General features: G+C 46.3%; 2 protein-coding genes across 2 annotated transcripts in view; one reads left to right on the top strand and one right to left on the bottom strand.

The window, feature by feature from the left end:
* Positions 1-12: 12 nt before the first annotated feature.
* PODXL (podocalyxin like) lies at positions 13-10,689 on the top strand. Its single transcript, XM_088018391.1, has 8 exons — positions 13-40; positions 3,749-4,411; positions 5,738-6,060; positions 6,399-6,470; positions 8,370-8,520; positions 8,774-8,835; positions 9,081-9,248; positions 10,307-10,689. The coding sequence occupies exons 1-8, from the start codon at positions 13-15 to the stop codon at positions 10,502-10,504; spliced, it is 1,665 nt and encodes a 554-aa protein (XP_087874517.1). The 3' UTR covers positions 10,505-10,689.
* A 1,936-nt stretch (positions 10,690-12,625) lies between these two features.
* MKLN1 (muskelin 1) overlaps positions 12,626-25,917 on the bottom strand; it is a 177,822-nt gene continuing 164,530 nt past the window's right edge. The window contains exons 18-19 of the transcript XR_003609795.2: positions 17,395-17,544; positions 12,626-12,957 (exon numbers count right to left, since the gene is read on the bottom strand). The gene's annotated coding sequence lies outside the window, so the exon portion shown is untranslated. The remainder of the gene's footprint in view (positions 12,958-17,394; positions 17,545-25,917) is intronic.

Here is a 25,917-nt window from a genome sequence, read left to right as displayed (position 1 = left end):
GATGATGAGGCGATGTGGCATTCTGTGTCAGTGAGCTCAGGTGAGCCTATTAAGAGTTTTCAAGCAAGGCAGGAATGGCATCAGCAGGCAGGAGAGCAGCAGTTGAGGATACTGGCAAAGTGAGCTCTGCTGCAGATTGAGACTTAGGGATACCCTGATTCATCTGCATCCTCTCATATGTCACCATTACAATTCCCAAGGTCCTTTTCACATGAGAGACCTGGTGAAGTTATGAATTAAACTAACACTGTAACTTGGCAACTCATGGGATCAAACTTTTACATTTGTCTTTTGGTCTTATCTGCTCTTCAACTGCAAACAAGAGATTCCTTTATTGTAGTTTCAGAAAGCCTCTGGTTTTCAGTCTGTGCTTTGATAGTAGGATTTAGGAATTAGAATTTGTTGTCTTTTTTTTTTTTTTAAAGTAAGGTCTACGCCTACCATTAGGGCTTGAACTCATGACCCCAAGATCAAGAGTTGCATGCTCTACCAACTGAGCCATCCAGGCCACCCCTGTTACTCTCTTTCCTTAAGCCAGTTTTCACGGGTAGTGGTTTTGTCTCTTCCAGGGGATATTTGGCAATATATAAAGACATTTTTGTTTGTCACAACTGGGGAGAGACGTGTGTATATGTTACTTGCATCTGTTGGATAGAGACCAGGGATATTGTTATGTGCCCTGTCATGCATAGGACAACCTTCTATAACAAATAAACATCCTAGCCAAAAAAATGTCAGTAGTTCTGAGGTTTAAGAAACCCTGTTTTAAGCTATTCATCACAGTAAGAAGTGACCACCCTATTCCACATCCCCTAATTCCTCACATATGCTGGTATCCCCCTCAGCAATCTCATCTCTTGTCAAAAAAGTATTATGACATGATCAATTATAAGAAGCACCACTATTTTATGACTACTAAGAAGGAAAAACCACTGACAAACCATAATAGTACATTGATTTTTAACACATATCCGTTTATGTGTGCCCTTCATACTCTTCTGTGTCAGCAAATACCAAAGCCACTTCATGGGCACTTCATTCTAGATGACAGGTGATAATGTGACTGCTTCTCTACAAGATGCCATAGGATACTAGAGTCATGTCCCCTAATACTTGCAGAATTCTGCTTTTAACCCCAATAAAGCCCAAAACCTAATCCTTGAAGTCCTGTTGCTTACAACCACTCCTGATACAAATTTCTGCTTTTCAGCAGCAAAATTGTGTGTGTGCACGCACGTGTAAAATGTACTGGGTTACTGTGTAGCTTATGGAGGAACCGGGATTGCTGGAGACCACATTTAGGGCTACTTTTAATATCACCCCAAGTTAGGCTATAGAAGTGGTCCAAAGAGGCTGGTGCTGCTCAGCAGTGCCAAGCAGTAGGTGCTGTAGGGCTGGCTGTGGATCCTCACTCTAGCTAGCGTCCCCTCCGCTGCTGCTTGCACTTGAGCATGATGTCACGGTTACTGCCGTCAGCGTTCCTCATCATCTACTGCCTCTTCACTCCCTGGCTGGGATGGAAGTGTCTAGTTCAGCACAGCTTAAGCACGTGCTTGTGCTCTAGTTACAAGGGAGGCTAGAAAAGGAAATATCAGTCATTTTAGTATCTATAATAGGTGAGGAGGAGACAAATCCTGCTGCCATCAACGTTGTATTATGTGGGGAGTTCCCCAAATAGGGAAAAATGGCATAGATTCTGATTGGCTACAAAGAATGGTGACGGTCCATGGGACACCTGGGTGGCTCAGTCGGTTAGGCATCTGCCTTTGGTTCCGGTCATGGTCCTGGGGTCCTGGGATCAAATCCCTCGTCGGGCTCCTTGCTTGGCGGGGAGCCTTCTTCTCCCTCTGCCCCTCCCCCGACTTTTGCGCATGCGCTTCTCTCTCTCTCTCTCTCTGACAAATAAATAAATCTTTAAAAAAAAAATGGTAAAGGTCTACTACATTCTTCCCACCACTCTCTCCCTTCTGCTCCAAACAGAAAACCAGGAACAATCCTGATTGCTCTCTTCTTGTCACTTAGTAGTGAATCAATAGTTGATTCTGTCTCCAAAATACAGTCTTAAAAAGTAAGCTCTCCCCTAATATGGGGCTTGAACTTACAGCCCTGAGATCAAGAGTCACACGGTCCTACCAACTGAGCCAGCCAGGTGCCCCCCAAATAGAATCTTGATCCATTCTCTTTTTGTCTCTGTTGTCAATAACTTCGTACAGCTGACCACCATCCATCCCATCTGGATTACTGCCCTCGCCTCTTTCTTCCCCAATTCCACACGCTCTCCCTTCCAATCCACAGCCCCCAGAGCAGCAAATGTGTTTCTTTGCAAATCACCCTATAAAACTTCTTTGCTTAAAACCTTCAGTGGCTTCTTTTTGCACGTAAAGTCCAAAATCTTTACTGGAGGGTGATCTTATGTCTCATTTTATCTAGGATATGATTTTTTTTTAAAGATTTTATTTATTTGACAGATACACAGCGAGAGAGAGAACACAAGCAGGGGGAGTGGGAGAGGGAGAAGCAGGCTTCCCACGGAGCAGGGAGCCCGATGCGGGGCTCGATCCCAGGACCCTGGGACCATGACCTGAGCCGAAGGCAGACGCTTAACAACTGAGCCACCCAGGCTCCCCTAGGATATGAATTTTAAGAGAGTCTCCTTTTATTCTCAAAAACGTAGGCTCTGGACAGTAAGTTCCTGGCCCTTTACCTGTAAGGCCCTGATTTTCTGAGCCCTGCTCCCTGTCCCCCTCCCCCACTAAACTCTGTGCACCCCCCGTGTCTTCTCTTAGCTCTCTGCTCTGGGGCCTTTGCAGGCTCTGTTCTTCTGCCTGGCCACATTTCCTCCTGCTCGCCACACCGTTCTCGTTACCCTTCAAGTCTCAGCTGAATGGGCATCTCTAAAAGGCCTCCCCTCACCTCCCTGTCTAAACAGCCCCCACCCCCTGTTCTGTGTGTCGTTTTCTTGTTCATTTCTCCCAGTCTCCAGGATTTGATGTTTAGTTGTTCTGTCCCACTTAATTCCTGTCTTGCCCACCAGAAGATGAGCCCCCCGAGGGTTTGGATCATATGTGTCTTACCATTGTATCTTAGGGCCCACACTTAACAGTTCCCTTCATAAAGAACTTGTTAAACAAATCAATAAAATTAATAAGGCCTTCCTTCCCTGATCTCCTGCTACGGTTAAGCTACCATGCTGAACGGAGTCAAAGCACACTGTGCTTCTTTTCCTTGGCGCATCACTGTTGTCAGCTTCTCCTTCTAGATTATACTTCCCTCAGGACAGAGGCATGTCTCTCTTGCCATGCCTACGACAGGGCAGTTCAGTAGGCATGAGTCTGCTGCGTCCCCTGCAGGGTGACGTGCTTGGGAGCTGGGGAGAAGGGGGCAGAGGGGATCTGGGCGGCCTGGCTCTGTGGTGGCATGTGGAAACTGTGAAGGGTGCGCGGGCCTGGCGCTGGATGGGGGGAGGGGCAGGGCATTGGCTGCAGGCTTCCACATGCACTGGGATTAGCTGGCCTGCCCTTTTTCTTCTGCACAATTTCCCTTGACTTCCTCTGCTTCACTCTTGTTGTCCTGAGAGGTTTCTTGAACTTCCTAAAATCTGGGCACATCGAAGACCCAGGCCTTCAGCCAAGGCAGATGGCAGTGGTGGGAGCAAGGCCTCTAGATCCTGGGGAAGAGTTGGAGAAGAGTGGAGAGAAACACTCCCAGCTAATAGCCTAACTCGCTTCTGTGTTGTCTTTGTAAACAGACGACAAGACCAGAAGTGACCCAGCCATCACCACAAAACCTGCAACCCCAAACGCGCCCATTCTGGCGCCAGCAGCCGGTGAGGTGGGGGGTGCCACAGACCAGACTACAGCAAGCGCAGTTCCAAGACAGACTGAGAAAAGGGTGACGGCAGTGGCCACCCGCGGAATACCCCCAACGGTGCCCGGCAGCTCGGGGCCCACGTTAGCCCCGGGCGGGCAAAGCACAGCTGTCGTGCCCACGGATGAAGTTGCGAAGGCCTCCAGCGAGCCCAGCGTAGCTAGTGATGGCACAAAGGAGCCTCAAGGTTTAAACAAGACGACACTTGGCCCACCCGCTAAGTTCATGCAGCCCGAAACCGTGAAGAGTCAGACAGCTGGAGCCCAGGGTAGCCCGGGTGTTACCACCAGCTACATGACCACTGAGGGCCAGAAGCAGGCGACCTCTCCGTCCCCAGATCGGGTTAGCACCCTCAGCCCTGCTTCTGCTCTCCCCCTCGGCAGCGCCCCAACAGGCCCTCACAAACCAAGTACAAACCCTGCTACTTCGAAGCCTCCAGGGAGCCCTCCCGAGGGACCAAGCAAAATCCCTACAGTAGCTCCAAGTAGTTTAGGCACGAAGGCGGGTCCCAGCTCCACGTTATACGGGACACCTACCACACCACGTAAGTCATGCTTTTTTTTTTCTTTTATTTTTTAAAAATTAAGTAGGTTCCACACCCAGCGTGGGGCTTGAACCTCTCACCCCGAGATCAAGAGTCACATGCTCTTCTGACTGAGCCAGCCAGGTGCCCCAAGTAATGTCTTTTTTTCCCCCCCAAGCAAGAAGAAACTTCTGAATGCTTACATTCCATACAGTTGCTCAGCTGGAAGATGGAATTCATGCTGAGGGTTAAATTCTGTGAATACCCCACCTCCATTCAGGCTCAGGTTCCCCCTTCAGTGCCAAGCAGAGGCCAACAGGGCCGTGTTATTCTGCTGGGGGGCCGGTGTTCTGGCCTGCCCAGTTGAACCCATAAGCCAACAGTCTATTCCTGGGTAAGACTTGGGTGGTTGCAGTGGCGGGGCATTAGTACTCAGAACAGTGTTTCCCAAACTGGCAGTCTCCAGTAGGAAATACATTTTATTTAGTTTTACACCATGATCCAGGAATACGAACGTAGAACACTCGCGTAACAACACGTGTAACTGGTAACAAAAGTTTCACTACCCAGGGCTGATTTTACCATATGTGATAGGGCCCTAGTATTTTCTATTCCATCCCATTTCCTTGGTTCCTTTTTAAAAGTGCTGATCTTAACCCAGTAAATAAATTTTAAAACGCACGGATGGATCATGAGCCTCACGAACATGACCCGTGGCAGATCTCTATTGAATCAGAATTTCTCGGTGTGGACCTGAGTGTCTGCATTGTCGAGAACTCCACAGGGGGTCAGAATGCATCCTGATGTTAAGTGCACCTGCTTCTCCTGCAGGAGGTCTCATCCTGCAGTCAGAGCAAGGGCTCTGAGCTGGATACACCTGGATTCAAGTTCCTGATGTGCGGCTTCTTCACATGTGACCTTGGGCAAATCATCAGGCCCCTCTGAGCCCAGTTTGCTTATTTGTAAATGAGGGTTCCTTATGGTACCTTCCTCGTCGGGGTGTTGTGAGGATTAACTAAGAAGGTAACCCTGGAGGCACAGAGGACAGTCCCCCAGAGGCAGTGAGTGCCTGTTGAGTATTGGCTGTTGCTGCTGATGTCACTGTCACTGTGACTTCTTTTATCGGGTCTCACACTGGCTTGTCCAGTCTGACCCACCCTGGAATACGGTACAGGAAATGGCTTCGTCGGTTTGCCTCTTCTTCCTCATAGCCTGCTTACTTTAGCTTGTGGTCTAGGTGGGGGATAAGGCCAAAGAACCCCCAGGAACTAAGAACAAGAGAGACTGCCCTCTGCTGTTAAAGGTACCACTCCTCTTTTCTCAGAGCTTTTGCTTTCTCAATTACAGCATCACTGGTTACCTTAGAAGGAAATCTGCAGAAATCCAGCATGATGCCGGCTGTCACTGGGACCTCTTCTCCCGCCACTGGGACCTCTTCTCCCGCCACTGGGACCTCTTCTCCCGCCACTGGGACCCCTTCCTCTGCCACTGGGACTCCCTCTGTTCCTGGGACCTCTTCGTCAGAGGCTCCACAGCCTGCAGGCCCTTCATCGGGACCTGTGGCCACGTCTCCTGTCGAGGGATCCAGAAGCCCCAGCACTCAGTTGGCTTCAACTGCCCCCCGAGTCTCCAACATCCCTCCTCCTTCCTCGGCTCATGGGGATGACAGGGTACTTCCAGCAGGGGTGGGACAGATAAGAGAGCCCAGGCTCAGATGGAAGGGGCTCTAAGAAATGTTTCTACTCGTCCCTCCAGCCCAGAGCCCCTGGCGAGGGCTGTTAGGAACCGTCATCCAATCACCTCCTCTCTCTGGCTTTGCCAGATTCTGGCTTAGATAGCTGGATGGCCAGTAATACACCTGGCTCTGCAACTCTGTCCAGTCACACCCCCAGCTTGCCAGGAGCTCCTTCCTTTGTGTCACCCACCCTGGGGGGAGGAAGGGAGGGGTCGGTGATGGGACCCCGCCACGCTCAGCCTGAACCTGAATCCTAGTGGCTTCTTCTTCTAGATAAAGTGCGAATCTCCCGAAAGGCTAACTGACAAGATGCTCATCCTGAACTTAACGAAAACCAGCCTCTGTGTGAGTACCCTGCTGATCTAGGCTCTGCCCTGATCTACACCCCCAAACTGTGGTTTAGCAGCAGGGAAGGGAAGGGAAGGTAGGGAAGGTAGAAGGGAATGGAGTGTTCCTTCTGAAAACGGACTGAGAAATGTGTTCATTTTCCTGCCCTTGCTCTTTCCGTGGGAAGTGGCCCCTTCCAGCCGATAGACAAAGTGAAGTTCAGACTCCCCTAAGTCAAGTCCCACAGGGCTGCTGCAGGGCCAGAAGTCCCTGGGTCTTCTGGGCTTGCCCTCTGTAATTATTCACATGTTCCCAGAGTCTGGAGACCTCAATCCTAGTTCAGGCTGTGGTTTAGTTAAGTTGATCTCTTTGAGCTTCAGAGGCCCCGGCTGAAAACGAGAGGCTCAGTCAGCCTAACCAAATTTCCCTGTCCTAATAGTCTGTGGTTTTCTGTTTGCTGGTCCATGTATTCATCTGACGGTCTCAGTGGAAGAACAGCATGGAGATAATCTCGCTCTCGCCCTGAGGGGTCAGAGCTCCTGAGCATTGAGGAGGCATTGCCCACGCTAAGGGGGTGGTGTGTGTGTGCGCGCGCGCGCGCGTGCGCTAGGGTGGGAGTGTCTGCTTGTGTCAGAGGACATTTGCATGAGAGGGAGTGCTATGTTGGGGAGCTGTTGCTGCCACCGCTGCTTCAGCCAGCCAGTCTTTGAGGATTAAGGGGCTTCCTGAGTGCCGGTGATGGGTGGCTCACAGCTGCCCTCTCCTGGTCAGTGGCTGCTTTTGCAAACACCCCCTAGGAAGTAGAACGGAACGACAGGGTTTCTAAGGGATGGAGAACTTGGGTTTACAGCATTTTAATGCCGCCTGTATTTTTTTTTACAGTTGTTTTCTTCTGAGTACCCATTTTGCTGGAATTTTCCAAAAGCATGCATTTAGACTGGAGTTTTAAAGGGGAGCCGTGCTGCCCTGGGGCTGGGCTTATTGGACAAGGCAGGAATCACACTGCTGCATGCCCAGCCATTCTCAGGCTCTCTTTTTGGCTAAAACTTGCCAGGTTGTGTGACTGGTTGGGAGAAGCATTTTTTCTGTGTGCCATAAAAGGAAGGTTGGTGGCAGAGGGATTGGTAGGCTTAGGAAATCCCAGATAGAAACCCCAGGATGGCTTGGGGTCCCAAGGTGAGCCACACCAAGAGTCCTTTTCTTCACCTCAGTACCCTATCCCAAAATCAGGTCAGAGAAACACAGCTTGGGGTGCCTCTAGATGACATGGCAGGACCAGGTGAAATCTGTCCACACTTCGCTTCCTCGCCCTCAGCACTAAAGCCGTGTCAGCCGTGTTCTGTCTGCTGAGGGGTACAGAAGATGCCCCTCCAAGACGTCCCCACCTGCATCCTCAAGACACTCCCGTGTCCCCTTGTTCAGTGGTGGCCTTCCCTGGCTTCGCAGCCAGAGTCTTAGTCTAGGGAAGGGCGTGCACGCTTCAACTTTCAGAAAGATAACCTTGGGCTGAGAGCTGGGGCCTCACCTCCTGAGGTCTGGCAAGTGGCAGGCTGCTGGGCAGCGCCGCCTCAGGCCCTTCTAGGGAGATGGGAAGGGCATCAGGTCATGACCCCTGAAGAGCTCCGAGAGCGAAGGGGGCACTCAGGTGAAAGATCCTGTTCAGGCACAGACGAGATAAACAGCGTGAGGGGACCAGGGGAAGAGATCTGCATTAGTCAGAGAAGGCAGGGACTGGCCCAGCACAGCACATAACCTGTGACTCCTGCCAGGCCTGGGAGTGGCCCCAGTTGAGGGAAGCGGGAAATAGGTTCACACCAGGCAGCAGCATTCTCCTGACCTTGGCTCTGAAGGGCAGCCCCACCAGCCTAGGCTGCTGTCCTGATCCCTGAGGAATCACTTGTGGTCTCCCCACAATAGGCGGGGAACAGCAGTTCGGATGACAAACTGGTCACACTTCTGTGCCGAGCAGCAAAAGCCGCCTTCAACCCAGCTCAAGATAAGTGCCATATACGGCTGGTACCTATTCAAGACTCCCAGGCAGTGGCAGTCAAAGAAATCGCTGTCCAGAGTGAGTTGAGGGTAGGGGGTCCTGAGGTCTAAGTGGGGTGGGAGCGGGGCAGGGGCTGACCGCTCAGGAGCCATGAAGATGGGTCAGGGCTGGTGTTTCCTCAGAAGGGTCAGGCCACGCCCCCTCCCAGGGCCACCCAAGAGAGACCGCACTCGGGAGACCGAGGTACAGCGCGTCCTCCTCTTGGGGCCCGGCCTCCATCCCCTACACATCACTCTGAGCTGGACCACCAGCAGCGTCTCTCCCCCCACAGCAAAGCTCCTGCCCAGGGATGCGTATGACTCGCTGAAGGACAAGTGGGACGAGCTGAAAGAGGTAAGTGGACTCCTCCATGTGCGGGGGCAGAAGCCCCTTCCTCAGAAGCCTACAGTTGCTCTGCTCTGCAGTACCTCTCGCTGTGGGAGAACCTCCTGCTTGCACGCAGCCAGAAGACGGGAGGGTTAGGGGACAGCAGGGTGATGACGGGGTAGGCCCCCACAAACGCCAAGCAGAAGAGCTCATAACTGGGTGGGAGTGACCGCATTCTGTTGTCTGCCACATAACGTCCTCCTTGCTGGCAGGTGGGAGTCAGTAACATGAAGTTTGGGAACCAAGGGCCACCCGAAGAGACGGAGGACCGGTTCAGCATGCCCCTCATCATCACCATTGTGTGCATGGCATCCTTCCTGCTCCTCGTCGCGGCCCTGTACGGCTGTTGCCACCAGCGTCTCTCCCAGAGGAAGGACCAGGTGAGGACTCCACGGCCCTCACTGGGGAAGCAGCCGTGCGCCAGGTCACCTCACCCCACTACCGCCCTGCCGGAGGAAAGTGAGTGGGCCCTGGGCCCTTCCGGACAGGCGAAGGCCATCCCTTACAGGAAGGAACTGCAAAGCTCCACGGCAAACTGAAGAGGTGTGCGGGGGGAGGGAAGGCCATGGGCTCTGGAGTCAGAAAGAGCGGGGCTAAGCCCTCGCTCTGCCTCTGGTTACCGGTGTGACCTTGAGCCCGGCCTGTACTCTCTGAGCCTCTCATCTGCATGTGGGGATAATGTCCACCTTGCGGAGCTGTGCTGAGGATTCCCTGAAAGAAATGGGCGAGGCATACCTGGCTAACCAGAAGTTCCTTACCCGCCTTGTCCGATTTCCCGCCAGGCCAGCCGCACCCAGACACGTGGTTCTCAGCCCTGGCCATGCACCGCGGGGGCAGTTAGGAAAATTCTCATGCCTGCCTCCACACACACCAATTGAAATGGAATCTCTGGATCTGAGTATTTGCCGAAAGCTTCCCGGGTGACTCGACTTTGTGAGCCAGGTTGTAGGTCAGATAAAGACCAGGGAGAGCACTATCTCCTGGCTCCTCTCTGTGGCACAGATGGTACCCATCTGGCTTAGGCTGAGAGAGGTCCTCGGTCCCCCGACCTGATGAAAGTCGTTTTCTTACAGTCTTTCCTGACTCAGTACAGTGGGGTGAGGCGGGTGCCCGGACAGTAAGTTTGGGTGGGTGGTGGGGGCGGGGGGGGGGGATGGAGGAAAGAGACTGGAGGCTTCTGGAAAACAAAAGTCCATTTACGCTGACTTCACGGATTTGCCCACAGGGTAAAGGTCAAGTGAGCTGGGCATTTTAGGATGCCGGGCAAGTCCCCGTTTCAAAGTAATCCTGAGGCAGGCCAGTAACCACGATGGCCTCCCAGAGCGTTTACTGCACACCCTACCCGACTGGGGTTGCTGGATTGTAGGGGCACCTGTGTAATAGGAAGGCCACGAGCCCTCAAAAATCACCCTTTCCTGGCTCGTCTTCCCTGTCCTAGCAACGGCTAACGGAGGAGCTGCAGACAGTGGAGAACGGTTACCATGACAATCCCACACTGGAAGTGATGGAGACCTCATCAGAGATGCAAGAGAAAAAGGTGGTCAACCTCAATGGGGAGCTGGGGGACAGCTGGATCGTCCCTCTGGACAACCTGGCCAAGGATGACCTAGACGAGGAGGAAGACACGCACCTCTAATCAGGTCCGCGGGCAGCCTCCGACAGGACCCCAGCGCTCCAGACTGAACCACCTCAAGTGCCATTTGGACAGGGGAGGAAAATCCTTCCCGGTTGAGGGAAAGACGGGGGAGGGAAGCAGACTTGGAGGTCCCCTCCTCCCAATCCCCACAGGGCCTTAATTTTCCCTTTTCACCAAACTGAACAAATCACATTCTGTCTAGATTCCTCTTGTAAAATAACCCACTAGTGCCTGAGCTCAGTGCTGCTGGAAGACGAGAGGGAGAACCACCCACACGGTCATCTAGTAGAATCCCTTCATCTCGCATCCGAGGTGACTGAGGCCTAATGGGGGTAAGGTCCAGCTCACACAGCCCCTTGGCAACAGAGGCAGGATGGAAACAGAGACCCCCTCATTCAGAGCGGTGCGCGTTCCCCCTCAGAGCTCTCCCCGGTGGGGCGAAGCTCAGTGGGTGGAATGGAAGGGACAGCAGGGCCAGATCTGCCTCCAGGGGATCGGATTCCTTCCAAGTAGAGGTCCCCAGCCTCGCCTGCCAGGGTTCCCGTCCCCTCTTAGCCCTCCACTCACTTTGTAGTCCCCCTCTGTCCCAGGGCCTCTGGGACTCCCACCATCCATCCGTTCACGGCCTCGAACCCCCCGTTCCGGATTCTGGCCTCCTTGCATTTGCTTAGGGATCTTGAGACCTAACCCACACAAGACTTCAGTGTGAACGAGGTCGGCTTCAGGGATCCTTCTGCAGGTGAAGAGAAAAGGGGGGGCCCTTCACCCCCAGGATGGGTCCTGGCCCATCACCCAGGGCAGGAACTCCTTTGGCCTCCCACTCCCACCGGGGACTGAAATCTGCAGCGGCTATGAAGGCTGAAGTGTTCCTGTTTTGTCGTTCACTGCTCAGTTGGTGGGGTGAGGACCCAAGTCTGGAGATCCCCCCGAGACCCAGCAAGAAAGAGCAGTAGCTGTAGGGCAGACTTTCCCGGGGCCCAGTCCACAGAGGTGTCTTACCAGACAATCGATCGATACAGTTAGGGAGGATAGGCTTTACTCTCTGTTCCATAGGAAACTCAGGGACTTTTCAAGTTGCTGAGAGTTTTGTTGTCTTTGTTTTTTAGTCCAGCCCTCTACTGCCACGAGCCAAAGCTCCAATTGTTGGGAGACTTTTTTTTTTTTTTTCCAGTTAACTAATCTCACTGACTCCTAGTTCTCCTGTGCCGTAGGGCCAGAAAGGCCTAGAAAGTGCGATGCATTTTAAAGTGCTTAGGAGCACCCGGGGCGGGGTGGGGCTGTGGGGTTCCCAATGACCTCTCACTGTTCGGGCACACAGCTGGGCCTTGCTGTGTCCCCTTCTCTGTGTTCCTAGCAGGGCTGCCAAAGTTCTGCAGTTTCTGGTGGCATCTCAGGGAAGCAGTACCGGGAAGGGGTTTTGAGGGAGCTTAGCAGTTAGCTCCCAAGCAGAAGGCACCCAAGGACTGGACAGAGTGAGGTTTAATCTGATTTTCTGGGAAGCCCAAATGCCAGATTTTGTGGAACTTTGCCCACAGTCTCTTTTGCTCCTGGGTGAAATTTCCTGGCACCAACTAGGAGAACGGGCAGAACTGCTTAGGAGAGTGAAAACTGTAATTTCAGGGCAAGAGGTCAGAACCCCAGAACCTGCAGGCCCAGGCTGTGAGTCCTGATGAAATAGGCAGCCTGCTTTAGGACAGCTGATTTTTTAAAGGAGCTTAGCTGGGGGAAGATCTGTGTCCTTCCCTGGCTGCCTTGATTCCATCTTCATAGCCTTTGGCCTTTGATATCCTAGTGTTCAGGTAGGGCCTCTGGTGAGTTTCCCAAGAGCTAGAGAGATGCCAGACTGACAAGGATCCAGAAGTATTTGCCCTGATTCTCTAGCATCTGGAGGTCAGCAGGGTAGAGAACAGTGCCAGTGTGGGGGGAAAAAATAGAGGAAATCTTGTCATACCAGGAAGAGATGTTTGCTTCCTTCCTGGCCAACATTTGATTCTTTCCACCCTGTGGGTTTCTTCGAAGAGGCCAGGACTGGATTCTACTCCTTTGCTCTTTCTGGGTCACATTTAACCGGCCAGCCAGGTCTTTGGACAGAGACAGCCAGTATGCCTCCACAAACTGATCAAAGGCTACAGCCCCATGGCCTCTTGGGCAGAGAGATGATGTGTGGCAGGGACTAGAGTAAAATTATACTTGGTTAAGAGGAATGATTGTGGTGGCTCTGTCCAAGGAGAACCTTGGGAAGCTTTGGGCTGGTTCAGATGCTCCTTTGGGTGCATCCAGACTGGGTGACTCTAGCCTTTGAGGGCAACTTCAGAATCCAATACCTTGCCTTGGCTTGCTCTTGCCACTAGACATCTGTGTCCAGGGCCATACAGCCATGCATCTGCAAAGGTCCTCTTCATCCCACGTCTGCACTGGGTTCTAAATGCTGTCTGGTAAGTCAGATTCTGGGGCTGAGAAGAAAGAAAAGGAACACCAGGAACTCAGCATGACTCTAAACAGGTTGTGCCGAAGAGAGATTATAAACTTTGATCAGCGGCAAACTGGCTTCCCTAAGCTGCATAAAAGGCCAGAAATCATGAATCTGATGACTGGATGGAAACCCAGTGGGGAAGCACGCTGTTCTGTGACTGGGGAGGGAAGCAAGCAGTGCTTATGAAGGAGGTACAGAATACGCTTTGCATCATAGGACAGAATACGGGTTTAATCTAGTCTAGACGCAAGATTCTCTTTTTCCCTCATGATAAGGAAAGCTAGCAGGAAGTTTATTTAAACCACTTGAGCTTTAACCTTTTTTGACAATATACTGGAGAAACTTTGAAAAACAAGCTGATACATATATACATAGTTTTTAATAATGTAAATACAACAGCCACATGTTAATCCACTCTGTACTGCTTTAAGTGAATATACACTGTAAAAACATTTGTTAGTCGAGGTGGCTTTTTTTTCCCTTTGAAAAGGAATGTAAATGTCTATTTCACTAGAAACGACAAGTTCTTTTTGTTTTGTTTTTCTCCAATGAAAAGTGAAATAGAAGACAAGCTGATGACAAAGTATTTGTCTTATAGATCAGGCATTTTTATTTTTAAATATGATCCTCAACCCCCCCTCCCCAGCTAAGTCCTAGCCTATTACAGTGAGGCTTGGAGTCCATATGTGACACTCCAGCCCTAGGGGGAGAGGCTTTTAGAGACCTAGCCCAATCTTTGTTTTGTTCTTACAGAAAAAGAAACTGAAGCCCAGAAAGATAAAGTGGCTTAGCCAAAATCACATGGTTAGCGACAGAAACAGGATTTAAAACACCGGTGCTGTGGGCCTCAGAATAATCAGTAAATTAAGGACAGGCACCAAGATAACACAAAGAACAGAATTCCCTCCTCACATCTTGTCCCGCAGCAAGGCTGGGGAGGGCCTGAGACCACATTAGGAACCATGACTGGTCTGCACTTCCTCAGAGTTATTGAGGCCCAAGACTTAAATGAGTGATACTTTTCTGTGAAGAAACAGTTTTGAAGGAGTTTTTACACGTGGATCTTCTACTAGCAGGACCAAGGATCAAAGGGAACAAGCTCTAGGAAGGCAGAGGGGGCAAGAGTAAAGCAATGGCTTATCTTTTATCACTGTCAGGAGCTGACTGGCTCGGGTTTGGTGAAAACCCAACACCCAGTGGAAGGGAGGGGATGACTATTTGATGTGTGTGTGTCTCTTTTGTTATTAGTGAATGTTAAACAGTTTGCCCAGGAGACTGGGGGAGCATGTGTCTTCGTGGACAGGGGTCTGAAGTACACTGGAATTTACTGAGAAACTTGTTTGTAAAGATTATACTTAATTATTGCCGTTTTCTTACAGAACTATATTTTGGAAAATTGTATACTGTCAATTAAAGTGCTTTTGTGTAAGCTGGTTCAAGCCCTGTTGAACTTGATTGACTGATTGGCCTATGTTCTTCACTTGTGCTCGAGGCTCATGGCGGAAGCGCCCGAGGACACGGAAGTACCCTCTGCTCTTACCCTGTGCCATCCAACTGGGGGGGTGGGGGCGGGGTGCAGAGAGGAAAGAGAAAGAGGGAAGCTGAAAAGAAAGGAAGAGGGGGATCCTGAGGGGGATCTTGGGCTGTTGCAGTGATCATAACTGAATTTTCCCTCACACTTTTGTCAGTGTTCTACCTTCTTCCTTTCCTCCGCTTCTGCCTCAGATACAATGAGTCACCCACCACTAAAGATCCCGGAGCCCTGGTCAGGTGTGAATACGCTGGTGTAGAGACAAAAGATATGAAAAATAAAGAGGTTCTGTTCTGGCCCTGTTACTGCTCACAAAAGGCTCTGTTTACTTGTCACGAGAAGCCTCTCCCTGTCCCTTGTCTGGAGATGTGCGTGAAGATGGAGGAAGTGCAGGGAAGGAAGCACTCAAATGATTCTGCTTCTCCTCCTCTCCTAGGGTGGTATTCGCTCCCTGTCTGTTCCTCACTGGAGGGGAAAACTACCGCTCCCAACTTGCAGAACTGCGGAAGGGAAACCGACCGATGAGTCTGGCCCGCGTTCAGACTGCTACACAGCAATCTCCTCTATGGGCCTGGTACCTGACAGTTCACAAAACATTTTTACGTCATTTTGCTTAGGGATGGGCACTTCTCTACCAAGAGGGAACTTAGGTACAGAGATAGATTCTCTGAGAGGACACAGCTATTTCTGTGGCAGCGTGAGGCCTGGAAGCCGTATCGTTTCCCTTTAGTCTCCCATTCTTTTCTCAATGCCACATGAATGCGGGAGTTCCAACAACAAAAGTACGTTTCTACAATGCGACCATTGTTACAACAATTTTCTCCCCCCACCCCAATAGGATTTTCCTTTTATACGGGAATTCTGAAGGGCAGTGAACACCCTTAACAGTGGGCCAGAGTTGGGCCTGGGGTGTTTTGAGGTTAACTTCAGGAGTGTGCCAAGAATACAGAAAAGAGTACAAGCACCAGGAACAGGGCAGGCTCCTTGGCCATGCTTGAGGCACACTGTTCTAAGAGAATGGCTCACAGTTTATCGCTGGCCACCAATTAGACCTGAGGCTTTCTGTTCTTTTCCTGAATAGGTCATTCACTCTGTTCCCTGCACTGCCAACCAAGAAGCATTCAGTAGTCCTTTTCAATTTGTTAGGCCTCTGTCACTCACATTTCCACTGTCCTGCAAGCTCAGTCCCAAACCAGGCATTTCTTCTGTAGCCTAAGGGGGAAAAAAAAATAGGCCTGGCTATTATAACTAACACAAGTGATAAATACTGAGACGGTCTTTTTCAAAGACCTTGGCATTCTACAGATTAAAAAAATCAACACGATCCTAGCAAACAGGATCTGCTGCCAACATGTATTTGTCAGATGGAGAAAGTGAGGCAGAGGATTTGAGGCTGCCCAGGGCTCCACAGAAGTCCCTGGTGGATCTGGAAATAACCCTAGTGGGGTTCCTGCCTCTGCCCTGGGCCACCCATCCTCTGGCCCAAGTTCAGACGGCAGCTGTAACAATGTGTGCTGTACATGTTGCCTAGTGTCCTAATCTCCCCACTTGGGATTTGCCAACTATTAAAACTTCCTAGCACGACAGTGGACAGGCTGCCTCAACATAGCTTTCCTCTCTTCCCTGTAATAAGAACGTTTCTGGTAAGGATGTAACTGCCTTTGCTTTTCCTAGGTGAGGGCCCAGAGTGGGGGGAAGTCCCCTGTGAACATGAGAGAAGTTTCAGAGCAAGAACGATAGGACGTTTCGGGCATCGTGTTATACTGTCCCACCTTCCCTATATGACAGAAAGCTAAATTTCTCCTCTTCCTTTTCTTCTACCAAGACACCAAAACGGCAAAAGATGTGGCATCTTGGTGCTAAGGGAAAGAAGAAATATAACCAACCAGTATTTACATCTAAGCCGGGACTAACCCAGGCTTCAGGATAGCCAGCAGTTTGCCTTTCCACTCATAGTGGTGTAAAAAACAAAAATACTGCCTTCATTAACAGGGGAAATATTTTTTCAATTTCCATCGCCTCTGTGGTTGACTTCTCTAAGAATGTCGGTACGGGCACAGCCATTTCCCTGCCGGAGCTGGGTTATCTCCTTGGGTAAGCAGAGTCTCCACGTAGCCCTTCCAACCGCTGTAGGTCTCCACACTCGGCGTGTGAGTAGGTGTCTTCCCAACTGTTCGAACACAAAGCCCTCTTGACTTATTTGCTGTCTTTCTGCCATAAGACAAAATATATCAAGGGGGAGGAGGTGGTATCCCACATTTTTGATCCTTTTGAGTTAAATCTCTGGAGGATTAACCCAAGGAAAGGCCAGTTTTTTACCTTATCACTGCACATCATGTTTTCCTATTTTGAAAACAAAAATGTTACTTACGAGCCACTGATGAACACCTAGAGTGTTCAAAGCACACTCTAGAAATGAGAGCTATGCAGTAACAGGGATTATTTGATTATAATCCCCATTTTGAATAAAATCAGTTGACAACTAACTCACTGCAGAATACAGGATCACAAAGTTAGTAAGCATGTAAACGAGACCAGGAGATGGAAACGGTCAAGAGGAGGTCCTGTCGAGCCCATCTGGGAAACACTCACACAACTCCCCCCTAACAAGCCATGATCTTTGTATTTCTTTTTTCAAAGGTTCAGTCCTTAAAGTTTCTTTCCCCTTTGTTAGGCACAGGGATCCAGAATTTTTGAAAACTTTGCAACAGCTCCAACTCTCTTTACTATCTTTTCTACAATTAACTTTCTTCTAGTTCCTAACTTATTTAAGTATGTCCCCCTTAAAGAAAACCTGGGAAACAACCAGTCCAAATTTACAAAACAGATCAAATACTGCTGGACATCAATGGTAGAGAAAAGACACCATCTTATGAAATATTTTACCAGTGTTCCTTAAAAATGGAAACATCTCCAGGAAACTTTGTGAGATCCATCAGAACTTCTTTATTTCGGCCCTGTCTCACAGGAAAACACCAAAGGGCCCTTCTACAGCAGGTATCATTCTCCACCTTTGGAAGCCTGAATAAAACTCACCTTTTTGAGGGGAAAAATACAACAAACGCTAAGTATAAAGTACATAAACATTTTAAAAGTTGACTTCAAAAGCAGTTTCAGCAAACATGAGACATCTTGTAGTGTCCATATATAACTTTTTATTAAGAAAATGAACAAAATACATTCTTTCTCCATATGTACATTACATACAACATAATTCTACAATTGCAATCGTTCAGCAGATCACTCGTTTATTTATTCACAAAGCAGTGTTAACACATTCACCAAACCTGGGATCAGAAAATTACTTGTACTAAAAAAAAAAGAAAAAAAGAAAAAGGAAAAACCTAAAAAGTCCATACAGACTGGGCAAAAATAAGATAAACCAGAGAGGATCATGAGGGGAGTGGGGAAGATTGCAGAACACTCCCAACACAATCCAACAATGACCCGGAACACCAATCATGTGAGAAGAGAGCTGATGCCCCAAAAGCATTTCTGTTTAAAAGCTCCAACTAGCTCACGCCTGCTATTCCAGAGTTCCCTCAGGATTTCCATTTCTGATTTAGGTCCTTTAGGGTACAGCCCTAAGCCATGTTGCCACAGAAGAGGAGAGTAAAAGGAATGAGCAAAACCTTGAAAGTTTCCAGTTTTCTGCTTTACACATTAAGAAAAGGAATCTCAAATGAAATACACAACTGATTAGCTGGTGAGCAGAGAAATACATTTTTTTGGAGAGACATTTGTTCAAGCATGGTAAGGGAACTCTTGTTTACAGGATTCCTTATTTACATTTATGTGCATCTGTTTTGTTTTTGCTTTGTTTTTCTCTGCTTTTCCTTTGGTCTTTGAAAAGTACCTCATTCTTTTTGGGTGTGGGTTTACTTATAGTCATATTAAAAAGTCCACTGAAACAGAAAGCTCTTCATTGGTATGAATATGCTTCAAACATCATAAAAAGCTGCATAAATGGTGCATAAAGGGCTTAAACATTCAAATGAGTTTTAGAGATAATATTTCCAGGAAGCTGAACAAGGCAGCTCCCTAGAGCTTCTGGGCAATACTTTATACCCACAGTTCAGGCTTAAAAGATACATATCAAGAAAATTATTTTCAGACTGTCAGTCTGGAAAGGGGCAGTGCTTAAAGGGATCTAAGTAAGGGCAGGGATGCACGCTCGCATCCTGCTCTTCCTCACGTGTAGTAAAACACAATGAGAATGGCTGCGTCCATTTTTTTTTTTTTTTAACTTTTTCTGGGCTTTATGATGCGGGGTAACAGAAGAAAGTCAGGAAAAACAAAATGAGTAAGTCTCATCAGTTAATAGTGGTTTTCCTTCTTTACACTTAGTAAATTCCTAAATTTCTAAGATAAACATTTTTTATATCACAAACATCAATAAGTGTTACTATTAAAAGTCCCATAAAAGAAATTTAACACTCTCCAACTTTCAGATGAGCCAGCGGCGGAAACACTATGTTTCCAGTCTAACAAAGAGAAGAAGCTGTCCACAGTGTTAATAAGCAAACCCGGCAAGATAGACTCTTGGGTATGGATGAACTGTATCTTTCTTCCCAATCTAATTTCCAGTCCAACTTCAGTTTTGAGGATCTATCTCTAATTTGAAGGGATCTTCATTTCTGGCCACTGAATACTACTTTATAAAAGAAGTAAAAGAGTTAACTTAAAAAAAATGGTAACATCTTTCCCAAGCTGCTTATGTATAAATATGGCATTTTTGAAAGATGGAATAATGTTTGTTACTAAGACCAAGACAAGAAGGTCCTTATCTTGGCTACCCCATACTCTTATTCTGAGGCAGCAGACTCAACTGTACATAGAGTTTGAAGTGGTGACAGGGAAGGAATCTCTTTAAAAACAGATTTTATAGGGGCGCCTGGGTGGCTCAGTTGGTTAAGTGACTGCCTTTGGCTCGGGTCATGATCCTGGAGTCCCGGGATCGAGTCCCACATCGGGCTCCCTGCTCAGCAGGGAGTCTGCTTCTCCCTCTGACCCTCCCCCTCTCATGCTCTCTATCTCATTCTCTCTCTCAAATAAATAAATAAAATCTTAAAAAAAAAAGATTTTATATATATATCTCCATAAAGGAAATTTGCTCATAGAAAAATATCACATTATTTTGCAATTTTGAAATTGAGCTGCAGGCTATACATAAAGGAAAATTAATACTATACCACATTAATTTATTCATTTCACAAGACATTTTGCACAAGTCAAGCAAGGTAGCTTAAAGAATAACACAATTACAGCATCTCTCGGCCAGGCTAAATGTAATGCATAAAGAAAGGAAGTCTACTTTAATTTCTCTAAATGGTGGTTTACAATTGAAGGAGAAAACAGTTTACAACTGGTCAGTCACCAAAATCATTTTTTCTGGGAGAGGAAAAAAAAAATCTCAAAAGGAAGACCAAGTGTCTAAAACTTTTAAAAATACATATCTTCCCCACAGAAGAGTATTCATATTTAAATTTTGGAGTCTGATATCCTGCTATCAGATTTGAGGTCGGGTAGACACTGACCTTAGTATGTCTTACAGTTTATATTCGGTGCTCTCAAAAGTATGGCTAGTGTGTATATGTAACATTGAGCTAAGCCATTACAAAGGTGGAGTATCCTAGGACTTCCAATGTAGGCAACTGAAGAAAGGTAAATACAGCAACCACAAGGCAAGATGCTAAAACGGTCACTAGCAGATATCTAATGGCACAGCCCTGATGGTGTAAGATCCTCTCTTTGTTGCAAAAGGAATTTATAAAGCTCTGCCAGCTGCAATGGAATTGGACTTATTCTAGATACCTTCTCTAATCAATCACTTTCCAGACATGAAGGAGACGTACAGAATAAACCAAATTTATTAAATACTTTTTAAATTAAATTTAATTTTTTAAAAGATTTTATTTATTTATTTGACAGAGACACAGCGAGAGAGGGAACACAAGCAGGGGGAGTGAGAGAGGGAGAAGCAGGCTTCCCGCTGAGCAGGGAGCCCGATGATGCAGGGCTCAATCCCAGGACCCCAGGACCATGACCTGAGCCAAAGGCAGATGCTTAATGACTGAGCCACCCAGGCGCCCCTAAATACTTTTTTTAAAAAAAGATTTTATTTATCTGTCAGAGAGAGAGAGAGCACAAGCAGGGGGACTGGCAGGCAGAGGGAGAAGCAGGCTCCCAGCTGAGCAAGGAGCCCAATGCATGAGTCAATCCCAGGACCCTGAGATCATGACCTGAGCCAAAGGCAGAAGTTTTAACCTACTGAGCCACCCAGGCATCCCATACCTTTTTTTTTTTTTTAAGTAGGCTCCAGGCCCAGCATGGAGCCCAACGTGGGGCTTGAACTCACAACCCCAAAATCAAGACCTAAGCTCAACTGACTGAGCTACCCAGGCACCTCCAAAATTATTAAATACTTCTAATGCCAGAACTCATGGATTTCTTGGCAAAGTAGATAAACAGTGACCCATGGGATTATGCATAATTAATTTTAAAGTAGAGAAAACAACTGATGCCAGTGTAATTCTGTATGGGTTGTAAGTTAAACATGAAATGACAATTTTCTTCCTATTTTAAAAGGCTAGAAAACAAACCCCAACCAAATGACACTGGCTAAACTGTAACAAAGATTTTCTTTCTTGAGATTTGTTAACTAAAGAGAAATAAAGCTCAAAACCGGCTACTTGAGCAACTCCTTAATCATGCACACAGGCCTGTTCAGTATATCACACAGTGCTTTTCCTTCCTGCCAATTAATCTGGCAGTCATTAAGCACTGGGCGAAACTGAAAAATGATGATCTCTTCAGGCTGGTATTGGTGTGGTAGACAGCTCAGATATCCACACTAACTGCTGTGAATGCTAGCATCCCAGATGGTACAGAGCTTGTGCTGTGGCAAGAGCTTCAACATGATGAAAAAGCAAGTCCCATGGGAGCCCCAAAACTGCATGTCAGAATGTTTTATTGATGGTTTTCCCACTGGATCCTTCTCAAGAAACTGGCTGAACATAAGAAACTGCTCAGCTAGTTTAAAATCTTGAGCCCATCACAGTGGGTTTTCTGTTCCAAGACCTCTAACAGCTCTTTGGGAGAAAATGAGAAAAGAAACTAACCAGGAATGCTGCTTTCCAAAGATGACACGGAATAACTGAGCTGTGATTCCTTTAGATAGTCATCTTCACAGCACTGCATCAGCAAAATGAATTTAGGGTTCAAAATGGAGAGCTTTCTTTTTCATTTAGATTTGTGGACGTTCTCATCCATGAGCAAAAAGCTCCTATTTTCCTTTCTCTAACATATCCGCATTCTCCTCAAGCCCTGTTCCTGGGGTCCAATTCCTCCAAGTGAAAATGCCATACAGATGGGCAAAATAGGATGCTGCACACAAATGCTTGATAGTTCATTGAAACTGTCTAAGCCGCAGATAAAAAGGAAGGTGAATTATTTCATGATTATCAGTGATAATTTAAAAAATGAACAAATACCAATCATTTCATAGCAATCAAAGCTATTCCTAATAAACAATTACATCAGAAACTGAAAGTCAATTTTTAACACAGATTCCAACTTCAGCAGAACATCAATGCTACTCAGAGGTAGTAGGAATAGAGGGAAAAAGGCTAAAATAAAAAAAAGGCAACGGGCAAATGGAAATCTGGTGATGTGCTGAATTCCATGAGCTCTGCTATGAAACTTGTACATGATCCTCAGTTTTAGGACTATGCTTCCTAGGGTCAAGATAAGAAGCCAACACTAGCTCCTCCATTAAGGCCGCCAGAGCCATGTTACTAGCCTCCAAATGAAAAGGACTCAAGGGTTCTGACAGCAATGTCTCAACATTATTAATTCTTTCATAATGGACAATTTTAAATTTCACTATTCTGTTGTCATAAACAAGGATAAAAGAGCATGTTTGCCTCAAAATGATTTTGACCTTTTCTCTTAAGTGGTACAACACTCATAAGCATTGCCAAAGAAAACCTAGGGAATCTAGGGCTGAAAAAGCCAAGAATAAAGTCAGGTCAACTAAGGAAATAATGGATGTAAAATTCACACTATTTGGTAGGCAGGAGGAAATCAAGGTTAAGAAATTATGTAAAATAAAATCTCTAAGATAGCATATTTTTGTCCAGGAAAAAAAGCATCTGGTGAAGAACTCAATAAATTGTAATGAGTCCTCCTGCCAAAACAAACAATGGCAACATCATTCAGCTGATCTAGTTGGCTCCTAATGAACTGTTTCAACAAACTTGGAAACGTCCACCTTCAACTGAGATACCTCTACACTAGAAATTTTGGATAGTCAAATCATTTCAGCATTGATACAAATCACAGGAAGATATAAGCTATAGTCAAAAATCACAGAAGAATGTTATTTGACTAATAAGAAATACAAAAACCTTTGAGTGAAAGAGCCCAAAGATCTAATCTACAAGTATTGTCATATGCAGACCCTATAGGACACTCTCCAATAACTATAAACTTTTTCTGAGGAAGCATGCAATCCCAGATCAAGGACAATTTTAAGAACCTGAAACTTAGTAAAAACTCAGCCCAGAATTTATGCAAAAGGATGAAACTGCAGACAATCATGGATTTTTAAGAAAAGAAGGGTTATGAAGGCTATGTTTTTAAGAGCTAGATGACTTTGTTTAGAGTACACATTGTAATGATCCCCTCCCATACAAATCACTTCAAACCATAATTCCCAACTGCCAGTAACATTCAACCAGCTAAAGAGTTAACACAACATTCACTCAGGAAATAAGTAAATGACCCATAATTACCAAATGAATTCCATATGGTGTTAAGAATAATTATGACTTCTTCGTGTTATAACCATGAAACAGTATAATTCAGAGAATAAAATCAGGAACATGTTCCTAAGTGCTTTTGGATCCACTGAACATCATTCTCAATGCAGTTTTTGTTTGTAGGTTAGATTTTCACTTTTTTATTACATAAAATTCTGTTAATGTATCTCTAAATAGCACTTTTAAAGCAGATGTGAAGAGATCTGCTAGAAGGATAAGCTGGGAACCATTTATATTCAAAATACATATTTCACCCAAGAATGCAGTTTTATAATCTTAAATCACTGTGCTCTAAACCCAACAAGCCTTTCTGTGATAAACCAGTAAATTAACTTTCTAATGTTTTCTATCAGTTTCTACTTATTAGACATGGACAGGTCAGTTTTAGCATCAGTGCAAACCAGGTCTAAAAAGATAATCTCATGAAAAGCTAAGACTGTCAGCTTGAGCACTGAGTCAGGCACCCAAGTCTGGATTCCTTTGCTTGAAGGAGATTGAGATTATCTGAATTAGTCAAACTGGCCACATGAGGTCTCTGTTATTCCACAGCATACAAATGCATTTTAGAAGTATCTTTCAAATCAGATAATTTCTCATCAAGTACAAGCACGGAAAATAATGTTAGAGATCTAGTTTACTTTCTAGAATAATGCATTCCCCTGTGAAAGAGAGAAATGGGAATGAAGCTGAAGCAAGAGATAATGAAACTGAGTAAACTGTGCCCTACTAACGAATGCATCTAAAGCATCAGCCAGGTGTTTCAACTGGGACTCACTAAGCTAGAATGAAAGCATTTCAAGGAATAAAAGCACAGATAATTTGGCCTACCTAAACACTGTATCTAAATACCAAATTAGGTTAAATTATAATACACCGCTGGTATTCTTGGAAATATATGTAGCTCCTCACTAAATATATAAACAAGTTTCAAATCAGGTTCTGCTGTGAAATGTGAGCAATGTGTCATGTTGGTCATGGATAATATGAAGCCCTACGTTCTCCTGCAGTCATTGCCAGCAATGCTCCTTTAGAGCCCCATGGCACAAACTCTACCGAGTCAACAACTTCCTCAACAGTGTATCTCACTTAGGCAACACTGGATGGTTTACTATGATTCAGCCCCATTTAAACATGTTAGTGAAAAAAAATTCAGAAATGAAGTAAAGGGCAAAAGTTCCATCTAAATAAAGTGAGGAAAGATAAAATTAAAACAAGCTTATGTTAAAAAGCAATAGTAGAGAGTCATTTAGGGAAAAACAAAAACAAAATCACTGAGGTCAAGAACTGCGTTTCTTCCAAATATGGAATCTACGGAACTCATGAATAACAGCGGAACTCATGAATAACAGCGACAAAGAAAGCACTGTAGAAACAAAACGTGGAGGCGGCAGACTTTCATTTGGTTAGTGTGTTTAAAGTGCCAGAATTCACGGCAAGCAAACTAGAGCTTTTAAATTTAGAAACTGTCAAGTTCTTCCCTATCGACTCTTTGATTTGTACTTGTTTCCACAAAACAAGATTCAACAGGCTACAGTATTAGTGATACTATTTTATTTCTTGACTGTCAGGGGACTATCATTTTATGAAGATGTACAAGAATGTAAGATTCTATTTGCTCACCTATAAAGTCACTTGGTTATTATGTAGCTGCACAATTTGGTACTTCGTGAATTACATACTATAGCTTTCACAAGGTAAGATACAAATCTAATTGTTTAATAAAGCACTATGGATAGCTTTGGGATGCTTGGAAAGCTAAGGAGCCCAAGATTCAAGTCTAGAACTAGGAAAAACTAGATTTCTGTCCATTCCCAAAAGCAGTGAAGCCAAGCAATAAAGACAGAGTGAAGAGGGATCTCAGTCTCATTCCTATACATGAGACTTTTCGAAAGTGCAAGTCAAAGTCTTCTCTTTCTTTGGTGAGGCCTAATCTTGCTACTCAGGGACATACTCAATTCCACAAAGTCCTTCACTTTTCAGAGCTACTGGACTGACGGACATTTATTGTACTTAGTCGGCTTTAGGCATGGTGGGTGTCAGTTGCATGCAGCACACTTTTTGAGTAAATGCAAGCACTGGCCAGGTTTGGGCTTCCTATACTGTACCCCACAGCACCTTATGGAATGATATATACCTCCATCCCCCCCCAAAAAGAACAGTGAGAAAGCCTATCTGCCTTTCTTTTAATGAAAACAATACCTGCACCATTATTTTCTTTTTCTCCACTTTAAAGCCTGTGTGTGTTTTGTGAAATGCCTATCAGCTGTATTCCATCGGACAACTACAAACCATTATTCTTTAAGATAGCAGTATACAGAAGCAGCTGCAGGGAGCTAATGTATATGGAAATAAACAGAAGCACAGCTCTGGAAACCCACACTCCCAAGTGAAAATGCTACCAAGAGCACAAAGGAGACATGGAATCACACCTCTACCAGAGGAAAGAGTCATTTTCTTCCAAAATTTGCTACAAAGACATCAATGAACATATTAATGACGACTAGAATCATCTTGCTGGTCATGTTTATATTGGCTCTTAAAGGTTCTGAACTATATTCTCCTCAGTTTAAGGTTTCTGTGACTCAAA

The sequence above is a fragment of the Eumetopias jubatus genome, unplaced genomic scaffold, assembly GCF_037043125.1.
Source record: "Eumetopias jubatus isolate StellerSeaLion01/CBP00866 unplaced genomic scaffold, mEumJub1_p1.0 scaffold_14, whole genome shotgun sequence".
Classification (NCBI taxonomy): Eukaryota; Metazoa; Chordata; class Mammalia; order Carnivora; family Otariidae; genus Eumetopias; species Eumetopias jubatus.
This window is presented reverse-complemented; position numbering and strand designations above follow the sequence as displayed.